At 49.6% G+C, this 18,674-nt stretch overlaps 1 protein-coding gene across 2 annotated transcripts; it reads right to left on the bottom strand.

Annotated features, from left to right (window-relative positions):
* Window positions 1–630: 630 nt before the first annotated feature.
* On the bottom strand, window positions 631–17,627 carry LOC120059017 (protein-L-isoaspartate O-methyltransferase domain-containing protein 2-like). 2 transcript variants are annotated; one of them, XM_039007776.1, is made up of 6 exons: window positions 17,505–17,627; window positions 16,363–16,705; window positions 5,918–6,020; window positions 5,573–5,744; window positions 3,765–3,891; window positions 631–3,346 (listed from the first exon to the last, which is right to left on the bottom strand). In XM_039007776.1, exons 2-6 carry the CDS (start codon window positions 16,667–16,669, stop codon window positions 2,868–2,870), a joined length of 1,188 nt encoding a protein of 395 aa, XP_038863704.1. In that variant the 5' UTR covers window positions 16,670–16,705; window positions 17,505–17,627; the 3' UTR covers window positions 631–2,867. The 2 variants fall into 2 exon arrangements, with proteins under 2 accessions (XP_038863704.1, XP_038863705.1); XM_039007777.1 differs by having other exon boundaries at window positions 17,509–17,627.
* Window positions 17,628–18,674: the final 1,047 nt, after the last annotated feature.

Below are 18,674 nucleotides of genomic sequence, written 5' to 3'. Positions count from 1 at the left end.
ACAAAGCGGTGTGCCTGGCACCTACTACCATACCCCGTTCAAAGGCTCTTGTCTTGCCCATTCACACTCAATGGCACACACCAGCCATGTCTCAAGGCTTAAAAATCCTTCTTTAACCTGTCTCCTCCCCTTCATCTACACTGAAGTGGATTTAACAATGACATCATAGCTTTCAGCTGGTCAGTCTCATGGAAAGAGCAGGTGTTCTTAATGGTTTTGTACACTGTACATTTGCCATGAGAATCTTTATACAATGGTTAGCCCCTGATTTAAATTCTCTGATCTTATGAAAGCTAACAATTACACTACATATTGCATGATTTTAGAAAATTCTTACCAATTGTCACCAAGCCATGGAATTTGGTAAATGTGAATTGCTTGATAATCCCTCAATTTTAACCGCACCACACCCAGACTCCATGTATCCGTGTAGAAGACGTTTGACCGAGATGAATCTCTGATATTGTTTTAGCCAAGTTAAGAGTGCTGGTGCACTACAATCTGGTGCTGACTGGGAAAGCAGAAGTCCTTTTTCTTGTACATTTCTTTTAATAAAGACTTAAATTACACATTGTTCCATGTTAATTTAAAATGAGTGAATCTGGTGTTTAACTAAAGTGCTATACATTCTCAACTTTGCATAAATGATTTTATTAACAGCATTCAATAGTACAGCTCAAATTCCAAAACATCCTTAAACTGCTGAAGTACAACACAAACATTCACAAAATAATAAGCTTTGACAGAAAAAAAGAAGAAGCAATATTCAAAGAAGCCAAAGGAATGGTTCTACAGCACAGAATAAAAGGCAGACTGGGAAAGACTTAAGGCCTTTATTGTCATCTACCACAATATTGAAAATGAACATGACAAAACTCAAGATGTGTACTGTTACACAGTTGGACGACCAAAGCAATCTGCCTGGCCAAGTCACTATAAAGATTTATCAATGAGAAAGCATATTTCCAAATGTTCTATTAAAAAGGACAAATCAAAATAGTTATAACTAGAATGAAAGTTTCATGCGACATACTGTAGGTTTGGCACTGAAGGGTGAAAGGTTAAAACATCCAGGTCTGTAACTTAAGGAATATCTGTAGCGATTATGATCTAATTTTTTTTTTTATTTTAGTCCGTTTTTAATTTTCCTGTTGCATTACAAACCAAATACTACACAGAAACAATGTTCCATGTGCTGATGAACACCAAACTCCACTTCAAAATGTATATTAACAAAACAGATAGTTTTGAATGACAGGAGGAAAGTGAAGCAAACCTCCACACATCAACAAAATGAATTGGCATCAACCAGTTCCCCCCCCCCTGCATGCGGTTTTCGACCAATAGGAAAACACAAATAGTATGTAGGGAAAAAAACATGATCCTCTGCAAGCTTTCACTATTGATTATGGAGTAAACCAAATGAGCATATTTAGATAAATGTACATGCCAGGGTTAGAGTCAATTTCACCTTTATCCAATCAATTCAGAAGCTAATGAAATTCAACTAAATTTAAATCTACCTATGAATCAAATGTATTACCCCCCCCGAATTGACAGAATTAAAAATGTCACTGAACCCAACACGGACGAGCTAGGAAATATTCATAGGACCTCTTGGAAAATAAATCTACTAAACATAAAAAGAGAATTTGATCTCTAGTAGGTGCTTTTGAATTTGGAAATGAGCAGAATCCATCATCACATTTGAAGAAGCATTGCCAACCTTAGTCTCATGATCATGTTGAAACATCTTCTGGACTTTATCATATCATAGTGTCGACTACAGTTATTCTCTGGAATGCTGACTCTCAAAAACACACCTAGTCTTCACTGCCAGTCTGCCAAGGTCAACCTGCTAACAGAATAGAGTCAACCAATAGCATCACTTTAGATATAGGTCTCTAAACCTAATGTAGGTCAACAGTTTCAGACATACCACGTCTTCACCAGGCACCTCTACCAGCTCCACTCAGCCACACCAGATCAGACCAATGTTGCGATGTGCAATATCAAAAACAAAATGGCCTCACTGTGGAATCCTACCTGATACTCATTGTGCAAACTCCACACAAACAGCTCCCCTGAACAGATCTATGATGTTATGGGAACTTGGGGGGGGGTCTAATAGGGAAAATCCCAGCTTTGTGGTCTCAAATCCCTGTCCACTATGCCAAACAAAGTCTCTCTGGCTTCTGGACACGACTGAAATTACAAACTATTTCTCCTCCGGCTCGGATGCTATGCCATTTATAAAGCACAAGACTAAAGCAATATCCAGTGGTTTACCTTTATTTAAGACCTGAACCCTGTGCTCTGTGTGCTCTGGAACCTGTGGCTGCACGTAATGTCCAATAAGAAGAGTCTTCCAACAAGATAACAGACACCACCATATGTCCAGCGCTCAATCACATCACATAATGATAGATCACAAACTCACACCCACCCAACCCTCTGTTGAGTTGAGTTAAAATGGAAAAAAATAAAAAAATATCACAATGATCCTCCTCTCCCAACTACTGCAACAAAAATGGATCTGTTTGGCTGTCAGAGAAAGCTATCTGTGCCATTGAGAAAGCTAAGCTACAGATTCCCAGGGAGCCATTCTATCACAGAGGTGAAACCCTTACCATTACACTGGTCAAATATGTATGCTTCTTACACATACAGGAAAGGCATTGAGTAAGAAAAACACACACAGAGATAGAGAGGATGATGTAGAGGACAAGAGGGATACAGACCCAGTCAGTGAGTCAGTAACAGGGGGCCTGTTGCCGTGCCTAGAAGAGTGGTAGGGGTCAGGGGTTGTAGATGCCCAAGGCTGGTTGCTTGGTTGTTTTCTGCTGTTAGTTCTATCTGTGGAGAAGTCATCTCTCCCGGTAGTAGAGCAGGTACATCTTCAGAGGCTCCGGGAGGGGCAAACAGAGAATCCTCTCTCTCAGGATGTTTATAGGTGGTTCTGCCCGGAGTAGCTCCCCTGTCTCCCTCTCTGCTTCCTCCTCTTCTTCCTCCTCCGCAGCCTCCTCCTCCTCCTCCTCCTCTCCCGCTCCCCGGGTTGCCCTTCCCTGCTTCTCCTCCTCCTGGCCCCCGCGGTTATTGTTGTTGTCCATGAGGGCGGAGGTAGGGAGGGCACTGCTCAGTACCACAGAGGTGCAGTGGCGCCGATGAATGCGCCGGCGTTTAAAGCGTGGGCCGTACTTGTGGAGCCCACTGACTCCCAGGCCCCTGCCTCCTCCAAAAGAGCCCCGGCCCCGTGGCTGACCCTCCCCATTGTCCATGGTCACTCTCAGGGTGTGGCGGATGGCTATACGAGCCAGCTCCTGCAGCGTCCGCACCTCAAACATGGCTGCTCCGTGGGTCACCAGAGAGATGATCGAAAGGAAAGGACACAGAGAATGATGGGAAAGTTAGAAAACGGTTACCGTGAGTATTGTTTCCATGGTGACAAAAAGTTATTTTGGGGTTTTCTATCGTCACTCAACTCTATAAAAAAAAGGTACGGACAGACCACTAGGATGGCCGAGTGTCTGCCGGCCGAGAGTACTTAGCACCTCTGAACAGCGACGGTAGAAATTTGCAGACCGATTCTACATGTAGAAATGGGCGAAATAACTGCTGTCAGTCGGCAACGGCGGGTAGTCCTTGTAACACGCCGCACCGAAAAGCAAGCGAACGGCCCCCGTACTATGCAGAGCGACAATCGGTCTGGTGAGTCATGTCCTTTGAACTGACTCCCATGTATAACAAACTGATGAGGCACTCACGTAGTGGGACGGTCTTGGGGTTGATGTTACTGGTGTAATCTTTGGGGAGCACCAGGGGAGCGAAGGACACAGCAATGATCTTTTTGGTCTCCCAGCTGCTCAGGCCTGTACGCGTGATCTTGGTTAGCTAGAAAGTGCAAAACAAGAGGTTATGAGGGCACAACAAGGGGTTATGAGGGCACAACAAGGGGTTATGAGGGCACAACAAGGGGTTATGAGGGTACAACAAGAGGTTATGAGGACACAACAAGGGGTTATGAGGGCACAACAAGAGGTTATGAGGGCACAACAAGGGGTTATGAGGGCACAACAAGAGGTTATGAGGGCACAACAAGAGGTTATGAGGACACAACAAGAGGTTATGAGGACACAACAAGGGGTTATGAGGGCACAACAAGAGGGTATGAGGGCACAACAAGAGGTTATGAGGGCACAACAAGAGGTTATGAGGACACAACAAGGGGTTATGAGGACACAACAAGGGGTTATGAGGGCACAACAAGGGGTTATGAGGGCACAACAAGGGGTTATGAGGACACAACAAGAGGTTATGAGGGCACAACAAGGGGTTATGAGGGCACAACAAGGGGTTATGAGGGCACAACAAGGGGTTATGAGGGCACAACAAGGGGTTATGAGGGCACAACAAGAGGTTATGAGGGCACAACAAGGGGTTATGAGGGCACAACAAGAGGTTATGAGGGCACAACAAGAGGTTATGAGGGCACAACAAGGGGTTATGAGGGCACAACAAGAGGTTATGAGGGCACAACAAGAGGTTATGAGGGCACAACAAGAGGTTATGAGGGCACAACAAGAGGTTATGAGGGCACGACAAGGGGTTATGAGGACACAACAAGAGGTTATGAGGGCACAACAAGGGGTTATGAGGACACAACAAGAGGATATTATGAGGGCACAACAAGAGGTTATGAGGGCACAACAAGAGGTTATGAGGGCACAACAAGAGGTTATGAGGACACAACAAGAGGTTATGAGGACACAACAAGGGGTTATGAGGGCACAACAAGAGGTTATGAGGACACAACAAGAGGTTATGAGGACACAACAAGGGGTTATGAGGGCACAACAAGAGGTTATGAGGGCACAACAAGGGGTTATGAGGGCACAACAAGGGGTTATGAGGGCACAACAAGAGGTTATGAGGGCACAACAAGAGGTTATGAGGGCACAACAAGAGGTTATGAGGGCACAACAAGAGGTTATGAGGGCACAACAAGAGGGTACATTAGAGCAGTGGTTCTCAAACTGTGCCCCCCCCCCCCCCCAAAATTGTTTTTTATAATAATAAAAACATGTTTTTTTTTTAAAGGAACTCAGTCCGGCTTTCAATTTACTGTTGAAAGTTGTAATAGCAGAATGCACAAGGTGCCATTCTGTGGTTGGGTAGTGCATCATCAGTTCCTTTTGTCATGTCAGTCATTACAGACTGTTAGAGAAATGTCCAGATCAACCAGCACATGTCAGTTTTTTTTAGCCCTTAGATGTTTTTGTAATGTTTGAGTCACTCAGATATCCCATGAATACACATTAGACATGGTAAAATGTATTGACCTGGAAGACTATGGGATTTAAACCTGATACATTCTCTCTCCACCAACAAGAGGGGTGTGAACAGTTTGTGTCATGAACAATGCTTGTGCCTGTAGAAATAGACGTGGGGGGGGGGTATGTTCCCCCCCCACGTCTAGTAAAACAGTTTGGTAGGGTACATCCTTGATGTGTAAGGGTCAGGTAATAGTACTCAATTAACATGTATGCATTTCAGTGTGAGTGTTTATACACACCTTCTCCTCTAGGGGCAGTACCAGAACACCCCCCACCTTCAGCAGGTTCATCATGTATTCTTCATGGTCTCTCTGCACCCCCGCCCCACAATACACCCTGTCATACTGCCTGCTCTCAGAGGGAATCTCCAGGCAGTTCCCCATCACAAAGGAAGGCTCGCAGAACTCAAACCTAAAAAACACAGATACAGCATAAACAAAAGACAAAAAAAATGCATATACAGGCTACACATGAAAACTCTAACCTGATATTCAACAAGTCACTGATGTCGACAGACAGACAGACAAGACAGACAGACAAGACTGCTCTAGATGGGGAAGGAAATCAGAGGTAAAGTGTCTCACTTGTCAAAGCTTTCGCTGGTTTTGATGAAGTAGGCAAGCTTCTGGTAGGCATACTCAATCACATCAGCATGCAACTCCACCCCATGGTTCACACCAAATGGACCTGGAACCAGGATAACAACAGAACCACCATGTGAGTTTTGTACGATCCACAATGAATTTTAATAAAGAAAATACACTTTTCCAATCAGTTGGCCTGCTGATTTCCCCATTTCAGTCCCAATAAGGACCAGAGTGGTGGTACCATCTGTTACAGTAACTCACCCAGTATGAGGCCCAGAGTGGTGGTACCGTCTGCTACATTAACTCACCCAGTATGAGGCCCAGAGTGGTGGTACCGTCTGCTACAGTAACTCAGCCAGTATGAGGCCCAGAGTGGTGGTACCGTCTGCTACAGTAACTCAGCCAGTATGAGGCCCAGAGTGGTGGTACCATCTGCTACAGTAACTCACCCAGTATGAGGCCCAGAGTGGTGGTACCGTCTGCTACAGTAACTCACCCAGAGTGGTGGTACCGTCTGCTACAGTAACTCACCCAGTATGAGGCCCAGAGTGGTGGTACCATCTGTTACAGTAACTCACCCAGTATGAGGCCCAGAGTGGTGGTACCGTCTGCTACAGTAACTCACCCAGTATGAGGCCCAGAGTGGTGGTACCATCTGTTACAGTAACTCACCCAGTATGAGGCCCAGAGTGGTGGTACCGTCTGCTACAGTAACTCACCCAGTATGAGGCCCAGAGTGGTGGTACCGTCTGCTACAGTAACTCACCCAGTATGAGGCCCAGAGTGGTGGTACCGTCTGCTACAGTAACTCACCCAGTATGAGGCCCAGAGTGGTGGTACCATCTGCTACAGTAACTCAGCCAGTATGAAGCCCAGAGTGGTGGTACCATCTGTTACAGTAACTCAGCCAGTATGAGGCCCAGAGTGGTGGTACCGTCTGCTACAGTAACTCACCCAGTATGAGGCCCAGAGTGGTGGTACCGTCTGCTACAGTAACTCACCCAGTATGAGGCCCAGAGTGGTGGTACCGTCTGCTACATTAACTCACCCAGAGTGGTGGTACCGTCTGCTACAGTAACTCACCCAGTATGAGGCCCAGAGTGGTGGTACCGTCTGCTACAGTAACTCAGCCAGTATGAAGCCCAGAGTGGTGGTACCATCTGTTACAGTAACTCAGCCAGTATGAGGCCCAGAGTGGTGGTACCGTCTGCTACATTAACTCACCCAGAGTGGTGGTACCGTCTGCTACAGTAACTCACCCAGTATGAGGCCCAGAGTGGTGGTACCGTCTGCTACAGTAACTCACCCAGTATGAGGCCCAGAGTGGTGGTACCGTCTGTTACAGTAACTCACCCAGTATGAGGCCCAGAGTGGTGGTACCGTCTGCTACAGTAACTCAGCCAGTATGAGGCCCAGAGTGGTGGTACCGTCTGCTACAGTAACTCACCCAGAGTGGTGGTACCGTCTGCTACAGTAACTCACCCAGAGTGGTGGTACCGTCTGCTACAGTAACTCACCCAGTATGAGGCCCAGAGTGGTGGTACCGTCTGCTACAGTAACTCACCCAGTATGAGGCCCAGAGTGGTGGTACCGTCTGTTACAGTAACTCACCCAGTATGAGGCCCAGAGTGGTGGTACCGTCTGTTACAGTAACTCACCCAGAGTGGTGGTACCGTCTGCTACAGTAACTCACCCAGTATGAGGCCCAGAGTGGTGGTACCATCTGTTACAGTAACTCACCCAGTATGAGGCCCAGAGTGGTGGTACCGTCTGCTACAGTAACTCACCCAGTATGAGGCCCAGAGTGGTGGTACCGTCTGTTACAGTAACTCACCCAGTATGAGGCCCAGAGTGGTGGTACCGTCTGCTACAGTAACTCACCCAGTATGAGGCCCAGAGTGGTGGTACCGTCTGCTACAGTAACTCACCCAGTATGAGGCCCAGAGTGGTGGTACCGTCTGCTACAGTAACTCACCCAGTATGAGGCCCAGAGTGGTGGTACCGTCTGCTACAGTAACTCACCCAGTATGAGGCCCAGAGTGGTGGTACCATCTGTTACAGTAACTCACCCAGTATGAGGCCCAGAGTGGTGGTACCGTCTGCTACAGTAACTCACCCAGTATGAGGCCCAGAGTGGTGGTACCGTCTGCTACAGTAACTCACCCAGTATGAGGCCCAGAGTGGTGGTACCGTCTGCTACAGTAACTCACCCAGTATGAGGCCCAGAGTGGTGGTACCGTCTGCTACAGTAACTCACCCAGTATGAGGCCCAGAGTGGTGGTACCGTCTGCTACAGTAACTCAGCCAGTATGAGGCCCAGAGTGGTGGTACCGTCTGCTACAGTAACTCACCCAGTATGAGGCCCAGAGTGGTGGTACCGTCTGCTACAGTAACTCACCCAGTATGAGGCCCAGAGTGGTGGTACCGTCTGCTACATTAACTCACCCAGTATGAGGCCCAGAGTGGTGGTACCGTCTGCTACATTAACTCACCCAGTATGAGGCCCAGAGTGGTGGTACCGTCTGCTACAGTAACTCACCCAGTATGAGGCCCAGAGTGGTGGTACCGTCTGCTACATTAACTCACCCAGTATGAGGCCCAGAGTGGTGGTACCGTCTGCTACAGTAACTCACCCAGAGTGGTGGTACCGTCTGCTACATTAACTCACCCAGTATGAGGCCCAGAGTGGTGGTACCGTCTGCTACAGTAACTCACCCAGTATGAGGCCCAGAGTGGTGGTACCGTCTGCTACAGTAACTCACCCAGTATGAGGCCCAGAGTGGTGGTACCGTCTGCTACAGTAACTCACCCAGTATGAGGCCCAGAGTGGTGGTACCGTCTGCTACAGTAACTCACCCAGTATGAGGCCCAGAGTGGTGGTACCGTCTGCTACAGTAACTCACCCAGAGTGGTGGTACCGTCTGCTACATTAACTCACCCAGTATGAGGCCCAGAGTGGTGGTACCGTCTGCTACAGTAACTCACCCAGAGTGGTGGTACCGTCTGCTACATTAACTCACCCAGTATGAGGCCCAGAGTGGTGGTACCGTCTGCTACATTAACTCACCCAGTATGAGGCCCAGAGTGGTGGTACCGTCTGCTACAGTAACTCACCCAGTATGAGGCCCAGAGTGGTGGTACCGTCTGCTACAGTAACTCAGCCAGTATGAGGCCCAGAGTGGTGGTACCGTCTGCTACAGTAACTCAGCCAGTATGAAGCCCAGAGTGGTGGTACCGTCTGCTACAGTAACTCAGCCAGTATGAGGCCCAGAGTGGTGGTACCATCTGCTACAGTAACTCACCCAGTATGAGGCCCAGAGTGGTGGTACCGTCTGCTACAGTAACTCACCCAGTATGAGGCCCAGAGTGGTGGTACCGTCTGCTACAGTAACTCACCCAGTATGAGGCCCAGAGTGGTGGTACCGTCTGCTACAGTAACTCACCCAGTATGAGGCCCAGAGTGGTGGTACCGTCTGCTACAGTAACTCACCCAGAGTGGTGGTACCGTCTGCTACAGTAACTCACCCAGTATGAGGCCCAGAGTGGTGGTACCGTCTGCTACAGTAACTCACCCAGAGTGGTGGTACCGTCTGCTACAGTAACTCACCCAGTATGAGGCCCAGAGTGGTGGTACCGTCTGCTACAGTAACTCACCCAGTATGAGGCCCAGAGTGGTGGTACCGTCTGCTACAGTAACTCACCCAGTATGAGGCCCAGAGTGGTGGTACCGTCTGCTACAGTAACTCACCCAGTATGAGGCCCAGAGTGGTGGTACCGTCTGCTACAGTAACTCACCCAGTATGAGGCCCAGAGTGGTGGTACCGTCTGCTACAGTAACTCACCCAGTATGAGGCCCAGAGTGGTGGTACCATCTGTTACAGTAACTCAGCCAGTATGAGGCCCAGAGTGGTGGTACCATCTGTTACAGTAACTCACCCAGTATGAGGCCCAGAGTGGTGGTACCGTCTGCTACAGTAACTCACCCAGTATGAGGCCCAGAGTGGTGGTACCGTCTGCTACAGTAACTCAGCCAGTATGAGGCCCAGAGTGGTGGTACCGTCTGCTACAGTAACTCACCCAGTATGAGGCCCAGAGTGGTGGTACCGTCTGCTACAGTAACTCACCCAGTATGAGGCCCAGAGTGGTGGTACCGTCTGCTACATTAACTCACCCAGTATGAGGCCCAGAGTGGTGGTACCGTCTGCTACATTAACTCACCCAGTATGAGGCCCAGAGTGGTGGTACCGTCTGCTACAGTAACTCACCCAGTATGAGGCCCAGAGTGGTGGTACCGTCTGCTACATTAACTCACCCAGTATGAGGCCCAGAGTGGTGGTACCGTCTGCTACAGTAACTCACCCAGAGTGGTGGTACCGTCTGCTACATTAACTCACCCAGTATGAGGCCCAGAGTGGTGGTACCGTCTGCTACAGTAACTCACCCAGTATGAGGCCCAGAGTGGTGGTACCGTCTGCTACAGTAACTCACCCAGTATGAGGCCCAGAGTGGTGGTACCGTCTGCTACAGTAACTCACCCAGTATGAGGCCCAGAGTGGTGGTACCGTCTGCTACAGTAACTCACCCAGAGTGGTGGTACCGTCTGCTACATTAACTCACCCAGTATGAGGCCCAGAGTGGTGGTACCGTCTGCTACAGTAACTCACCCAGAGTGGTGGTACCGTCTGCTACATTAACTCACCCAGTATGAGGCCCAGAGTGGTGGTACCGTCTGCTACATTAACTCACCCAGTATGAGGCCCAGAGTGGTGGTACCGTCTGCTACAGTAACTCACCCAGTATGAGGCCCAGAGTGGTGGTACCGTCTGCTACAGTAACTCAGCCAGTATGAGGCCCAGAGTGGTGGTACCGTCTGCTACAGTAACTCAGCCAGTATGAAGCCCAGAGTGGTGGTACCGTCTGCTACAGTAACTCACCCAGTATGAGGCCCAGAGTGGTGGTACCATCTGTTACAGTAACTCAGCCAGTATGAGGCCCAGAGTGGTGGTACCGTCTGCTACAGTAACTCACCCAGAGTGGTGGTACCGTCTGCTACAGTAACTCACCCAGTATGAGGCCCAGAGTGGTGGTACCGTCTGCTACAGTAACTCACCCAGAGTGGTGGTACCGTCTGCTACAGTAACTCACCCAGTATGAGGCCCAGAGTGGTGGTACCGTCTGCTACAGTAACTCACCCAGAGTGGTGGTACCGTCTGCTACAGTAACTCACCCAGTATGAGGCCCAGAGTGGTGGTACCGTCTGCTACAGTAACTCACCCAGTATGAGGCCCAGAGTGGTGGTACCGTCTGCTACAGTAACTCACCCAGTATGAGGCCCAGAGTGGTGGTACCGTCTGCTACAGTAACTCACCCAGTATGAGGCCCAGAGTGGTGGTACCGTCTGCTACAGTAACTCACCCAGTATGAGGCCCAGAGTGGTGGTACCGTCTGCTACAGTAACTCACCCAGTATGAGGCCCAGAGTGGTGGTACCGTCTGCTACAGTAACTCACCCAGTATGAGGCCCAGAGTGGTGGTACCGTCTGCTACAGTAACTCACCCAGTATGAGGCCCAGAGTGGTGGTACCGTCTGCTACAGTAACTCAGCCAGTATGAGGCCCAGAGTGGTGGTACCGTCTGCTACATTAACTCACCCAGTATGAGGCCCAGAGTGGTGGTACCGTCTGCTACAGTAACTCAGCCAGTATGAGGCCCAGAGTGGTGGCACCGTCTGCTACAGTAACTCACCCAGTATGAGGCCCAGAGTGGTGGTACCGTCTGCTACAGTAACTCACCCAGTATGAGGCCCAGAGTGGTGGTACCGTCTGCTACAGTAACTCACCCAGTATGAGGCCCAGAGTGGTGGTACCGTCTGCTACAGTAACTCAGCCAGTATGAGGCCAGAGTGGTGGTACCGTCTGCTACAGTAACTCACCCAGTATGAGGCCCAGAGTGGTGGTACCGTCTGCTACAGTAACTCACCCAGTATGAGGCCCAGAGTGGTGGTACCGTCTGTTACAGTAACTCACCCAGTATGAGGCCCAGAGTGGTGGTACCGTCTGCTACAGTAACTCACCCAGTATGAGGCCCAGAGTGGTGGTACCGTCTGTTACAGTAACTCACCCAGTATGAGGCCCAGAGTGGTGGTACCGTCTGCTACAGTAACTCACCCAGTATGAAGCCCAGAGTGGTGGTACCGTCTGCTACAGTAACTCAGCCAGTATGAGGCCCAGAGTGGTGGTACCGTCTGCTACAGTAACTCACCCAGTATGAAGCCCAGAGTGGTGGTACCGTCTGTTACAGTAACTCACCCAGTATGAGGCCCAGAGTGGTGGTACCGTCTGCTACAGTAACTCACCCAGTATGAGGCCCAGAGTGGTGGTACCGTCTGCTACAGTAACTCAGCCAGTATGAGGCCCAGAGTGGTGGTACCGTCTGCTACAGTAACTCACCCAGTATGAGGCCCAGAGTGGTGGTACCGTCTGCTACAGTAACTCACCCAGTATGAGGCCCAGAGTGGTGGTACCGTCTGCTACAGTAACTCACCCAGTATGAGGCCCAGAGTGGTGGTACCGTCTGCTACAGTAACTCAGCCAGTATGAGGCCCAGAGTGGTGGTACCGTCTGCTACATTAACTCAGCCAGTATGAGGCCCAGAGTGGTGGTACCGTCTGCTACAGTAACTCACCCAGTATGAGGCCCAGAGTGGTGGTACCGTCTGCTACAGTAACTCACCCAGTATGAGGCCCAGAGTGGTGGTACCGTCTGCTACAGTAACTCACCCAGTATGAGGCCCAGAGTGGTGGTACCGTCTGCTACAGTAACTCACCCAGTATGAGGCCCAGAGTGGTGGTACCGTCTGCTACAGTAACTCACCCAGTATGAGGCCCAGAGTGGTGGTACCGTCTGCTACAGTAACTCACCCAGTATGAGGCCCAGAGTGGTGGTACCGTCTGCTACAGTAACTCACCCAGTATGAGGCCCAGAGTGGTGGTACCATCTGCTACAGTAACTCACCCAGTATGAAGCCCAGAGTGGTGGTACCGTCTGCTACAGTAACTCACCCAGAGTGGTGGTACCGTCTGCTACAGTAACTCAACCAGTATGAAGCCCAGAGTGGTGGTACCGTCTGCTACAGTAACTCAACCAGTATGAAGCCCAGAGTGGTGGTACCGTCTGCTACAGTAACTCAGCCAGTATGAGGCCCAGAGTGGTGGTACCGTCTGCTACAGTAACTCAGCCAGTATGAGGCCCAGAGTGGTGGTACCGTCTGCTACAGTAACTCAGCCAGTATGAGGCCCAGAGTGGTGGTACCGTCTGCTACAGTAACTCACCCAGTATGAGGCCCAGAGTGGTGGTACCGTCTGCTACAGTAACTCAGCCAGTATGAGGCCCAGAGTGGTGGTACCGTCTGCTACAGTAACTCACCCAGTATGAAGCCCAGAGTGGTGGTACCGTCTGCTACATTAACTCACCCAGTATGAAGCCCAGAGTGGTGGTACCGTCTGCTACAATAACTCACCCAGTATGAGGCCCAGAGTGGTGGTACCGTCTGCTACAGTAACTCAGCCAGTATGAGGCCCAGAGTGGTGGTACCGTCTGCTACATTAACTCAGCCAGTATGAGGCCCAGAGTGGTGGTACCGTCTGCTACAGTAACTCACCCAGTATGAGGCCCAGAGTGGTGGTACCGTCTGCTACAGTAACTCACCCAGTATGAGGCCCAGAGTGGTGGTACCGCCTGCTACAGTAACTCACCCAGTATGAGGCCCAGAGTGGTGGTACCGCCTGCTACAGTAACTCACCCAGTATGAGGCCCAGAGTGGTGGTACCGCCTGCTACAGTAACTCACCCAGTATGAGGCCCAGAGTGGTGGTACCGTCTGCTACATTAACTCAGCCAGTATGAGGCCCAGAGTGGTGGTACCGTCTGCTACAGTAACTCACCCAGTATGAGGCCCAGAGTGGTGGTACCGTCTGCTACAGTAACTCACCCAGTATGAGGCCCAGAGTGGTGGTACCGTCTGCTACAGTAACTCAGCCAGTATGAGGCCCAGAGTGGTGGTACCGTCTGCTACAGTAACTCACCCAGTATGAGGCCCAGAGTGGTGGTACCGTCTGCTACAGTAACTCACCCAGTATGAGGCCCAGAGTGGTGGTACCGTCTGCTACAGTAACTCAGCCAGTATGAGGCCCAGAGTGGTGGTACCGTCTGCTACAATAACTCACCCAGTATGAGGCCCAGAGTGGTGGTACCGTCTGCTACAGTAACTCACCCAGTATGAGGCCCAGAGTGGTGGTACCGTCTGCTACAGTAACTCACCCAGTATGAGGCCCAGAGTGGTGGTACCGTCTGCTACAGTAACTCACCCAGTATGAGGCCCAGAGTGGTGGTACCGTCTGCTACAGTAACTCAGCCAGTATGAGGCCCAGAGTGGTGGTACCGTCTGCTACAGTAACTCACCCAGTATGAGGCCCAGAGTGGTGGTACCGTCTGCTACAGTAACTCACCCAGTATGAGGCCCAGAGTGGTGGTACCGTCTGCTACAGTAACTCACCCAGTATGAGGCCCAGAGTGGTGGTACCGTCTGCTACAGTAACTCACCCAGTATGAGGCCCAGAGTGGTGGTACCGTCTGCTACAGTAACTCACCCAGTATGAAGCCCAGAGTGGTGGTACCGTCTGCTACAGTAACTCACCCAGTATGAGGCCCAGAGTGGTGGTACCGTCTGCTACAGTAACTCAGCCAGTATGAGGCCCAGAGTGGTGGTACCGTCTGCTACAGTAACTCAGCCAGTATGAGGCCCAGAGTGGTGGTACCGTCTGCTACAGTAACTCAGCCAGTATGAGGCCCAGAGTGGTGGTACCGTCTGCTACAGTAACTCACCCAGTATGAGGCCCAGAGTGGTGGTACCGTCTGCTACAGTAACTCACCCAGTATGAGGCCCAGAGTGGTGGTACCGTCTGCTACAGTAACTCACCCAGTATGAGGCCCAGAGTGGTGGTACCGTCTGCTACAGTAACTCACCCAGTATGAGGCCCAGAGTGGTGGTACCGTCTGCTACAGTAACTCACCCAGTATGAGGCCCAGAGTGGTGGTACCGTCTGCTACAGTAACTCAGCCAGTATGAGGCCCAGAGTGGTGGTACCGTCTGCTACATTAACTCAGCCAGTATGAGGCCCAGAGTGGTGGTACCGTCTGCTACAGTAACTCACCCAGTATGAGGCCCAGAGTGGTGGTACCGTCTGCTACAGTAACTCACCCAGTATGAGGCCCAGAGTGGTGGTACCGTCTGCTACAGTAACTCACCCAGTATGAGGCCCAGAGTGGTGGTACCGTCTGTTACAGTAACTCACCCAGTATGAGGCCCAGAGTGGTGGTACCGTCTGCTACAGTAACTCAGCCAGTATGAGGCCCAGAGTGGTGGTACCGTCTGCTACAGTAACTCAGCCAGTATGAGGCCCAGAGTGGTGGTACCGTCTGCTACAGTAACTCACCCAGTATGAGGCCCAGAGTGGTGGTACCGTCTGCTACAGTAACTCACCCAGTATGAAGCCCAGAGTGGTGGTACCGTCTGCTACAGTAACTCACCCAGTATGAAGCCCAGAGTGGTGGTACCATCTGCTACAGTAACTCACCCAGTATGAAGCCCAGAGTGGTGGTACCATCTGCTACAGTAACTCACCCAGTATGAGGCCCAGAGTGGTGGTACCGTGTGCTACAGTAACTCACCCAGTATGAGGCCCAGAGTGGTGGTACCGTCTGCTACAGTAACTCACCCAGTATGAGGCCCAGAGTGGTGGTACCGTCTGCTACAGTAACTCACCCAGTATGAGGCCCAGAGTGGTGGTACCGTCTGCTACAGTAACTCACCCAGTATGAGGCCCAGAGTGGTGGTACCGTCTGCTACAGTAACTCAGCCAGTATGAGGCCCAGAGTGGTGGTACCGTCTGCTACAGTAACTCACCCAGTATGAGGCCCAGAGTGGTGGTACCGTGTGCTACAGTAACTCACCCAGTATGAGGCCCAGAGTGGTGGTACCGTCTGCTACAGTAACTCACCCAGTATGAAGCCCAGAGTGGTGGTACCGTCTGCTACAGTAACTCACCCAGAGTGGTGGTACCGTCTGCTACAGTAACTCACCCAGTATGAGGCCCAGAGTGGTGGTACCGTCTGCTACAGTAACTCACCCAGAGTGGTGGTACCGTCTGCTACAGTAACTCACCCAGTATGAGGCCCAGAGTGGTGGTACCGTCTGCTACAGTAACTCACCCAGAGTGGTGGTACCGTCTGCTACAGTAACTCACCCAGTATGAGGCCCAGAGTGGTGGTACCGTCTGCTACAGTAACTCACCCAGTATGAGGCCCAGAGTGGTGGTACCGTCTGCTACAGTAACTCACCCAGTATGAAGCCCAGAGTGGTGGTACCGTGTGCTACAGTAACTCACCCAGTATGAGGCCCACCATAGTGCTGAGGTACCCAGTCCCACTGCCCAGGTTGAGGAAGGACAGGCCAGGGTGAAGGTCCAGGGCCTCCATCACCTCCGAGTAGATACAGGGGGCTGATAGGTGGATGTTGCCGTGCCTCCAGGCCAGGTCCTTGTAGGCGCTGTCACGGTACTCCTCCAGGTAGTAGTCGGCCCGGTCGATGGCCCTGAAGGCCCGCTCCACCAGGTCCGAACGGATGTAGTGTGCCTCCTTCAGGTTGTCAATCAACTCGTCATTATCCTCCCCAGCGCTCACAGCCCCTCCCATCTTAGCTGGAGAGAAGGGTAACTTCTGGGCCTTTATCTGAAGAAGAGAAATGGTTAAGTTATCTGTAATTGAATTCAAAAGTGTCTCTTGCATTGCGACCACTTTAACTAAATAAAAACTTCAACAAAACCGCCTCCTCCATGTCATATTTTGTAAATTTCAGATTAAACCAGCCATCCCTTTTTACATTCTAATGACCAATACTGAAAGAGCTACCTAAAACGTCTTCCTCAACACATTAGGTGTGTGTACCTGTGGCTTGCCCCTGTGAACGACGCCAATGGGGAGATAGGGCTACCAGCCAAATGTTTACTGGGCCTGCTGTGTCAAAGCAATAGAGAAGGAGCCTGGCCACTTGAATGATGCCTGGTTCCTTTGATGCCCAAGAGACATTGTGTTTGATTGCCAAATGACTCATGCAAGCACAATAAATAAAGTGTGAAATGTAGGATAACATTTTCCTCGATGGTAATAACTATTTCAGAATAACATTAGGTACACATTTTTCAGATATGACAAAAAAACGACCATAGGATGGCGCTGTAGAACCTGACGGACCTGTGCCTTGGGTTAAGAGAAAAGTCTTACCCAATCCAACTCTGACCAGAATATATCAACAACATATGAGCAAACCCATGTCATTTAAATGGCTTAGTTACTATCTACATAGTTTAAAAAAAATGGTTGTCATATTGGAAATCTGAAAAAAGACAAACAGCCAACAACAATCGTAATCTGAGTCTTCCACGCACGCAGACAACAAAACAAAGATTCGGTACAAGGCAAGGACGACAGACAATACACACACACCAAAATAACTGTAATATATAATTACCTACAACTTGATAATCAATTGTTTCGTTTTAAAATGCCGATTGCTGCTATTGATTAGCTCGTCTTCAGGCTTTTGTTCGGAAACGCTCACACAGTGCACTGCTAGCTAGATGTAAACGTTCAACCAGTCGACGTGCTTACGTCACACGTACGTTATGTAAATCCGACACATTTTTACTTCAAATATAATATTTTTACAATCGAATAAACGTTCTGATTGGGTATTGATTAATACCATTTCTGAAATTAATTGTCCTAAACATAAAATAGTAATTTAACAAGCACAATGCTAAAGTGAATGTGATGGAGAATAACTTTCTTTTTACAGAAGGAACTTCAGTATATTGTAGGGCTGTATGATTGCTCACATTTCATCACTCCTGATTAATATAGTACACCAATCAGTTGAATACGAGTTTTGTACTTAACTTTAGGTTTAGGCTTGAGTTGGGATGATGTGGACATGAAGCTATAGGTTTAGGCTTGAGCTGGGACGTGGGCATTAAACTAGGGTTAGGTTTAGGGTTGAGCTGGGACGTGGACATGAAACTAGGGTTAGGTTTAGGCTTGAGCTGGGACGTGGACATTAAACTAGGGTTAGGTTTAGGGTTAAGCTGGGATGTGGACATTAAACTAGGGTTAGGTTTAGGGTTGAGCTGGGACGTGGACATTAAACTAGGGTTAGGTTGATCAACCTGAATACAGCGGGTGTAGTCTAAACTGTGAAATGCTTGCTTACAAGCCTTCCCAATGATGCATAGTTAAACAATTATAATATAAATAAAAATAGTAAAACAGAGCTATATACAGGGAGTACCAGTACCAGATCAATGTGCAGGGGTACGAGGTATTTGAGGTAGATATGCACATGGATCACCATTAGTGTTTGCAGAATCAGCATCTATTCTTCCTGGGTTCCACAAAAGAAAAAAAAACATGACAAGTAGCAAAACACTGATACACTGATACACAGGGACAGTCACATTAAAATACAACGATGTACAAACAATACATCTAAAATATAATGTGTGTGTTAGAGTGTCTGTGTGTTAGTGTGTGTGTGTGTGTCTGTCTGTCTGTCTGCGTGCATGTGTGTGTGTGTGTTTGTCTGTGTGTCTATCTGTGTGTGTGTGTGTGTGTGTGTCTGTGTGTCTGTGTGTCTGTCTTTCTG

The sequence above is a fragment of the Salvelinus namaycush genome, chromosome 14 (assembly GCF_016432855.1).
Source record: "Salvelinus namaycush isolate Seneca chromosome 14, SaNama_1.0, whole genome shotgun sequence".
In the NCBI taxonomy this organism is placed as follows: domain Eukaryota; kingdom Metazoa; phylum Chordata; class Actinopteri; order Salmoniformes; family Salmonidae; genus Salvelinus; species Salvelinus namaycush.
This window is presented reverse-complemented; position numbering and strand designations above follow the sequence as displayed.

Coding starts and splice junctions, on each gene's coding strand:
- LOC120059017 (XM_039007776.1), bottom strand. CDS start 16,669: ATGGGAGGGGCTGTGAGCGCTGGGGAGGATAATGACGAGTTGATTGAC. Junction 6,021..16,362: donor TATGGTGGGCCTCATACTGG/GTGAGTTACTGT, acceptor TCCTGGTTCCAG/GTCCATTTGGTGTGAACCAT. Junction 5,745..5,917: donor ACCAGCGAAAGCTTTGACAA/GTGAGACACTTT, acceptor TGTGTTTTTTAG/GTTTGAGTTCTGCGAGCCTT.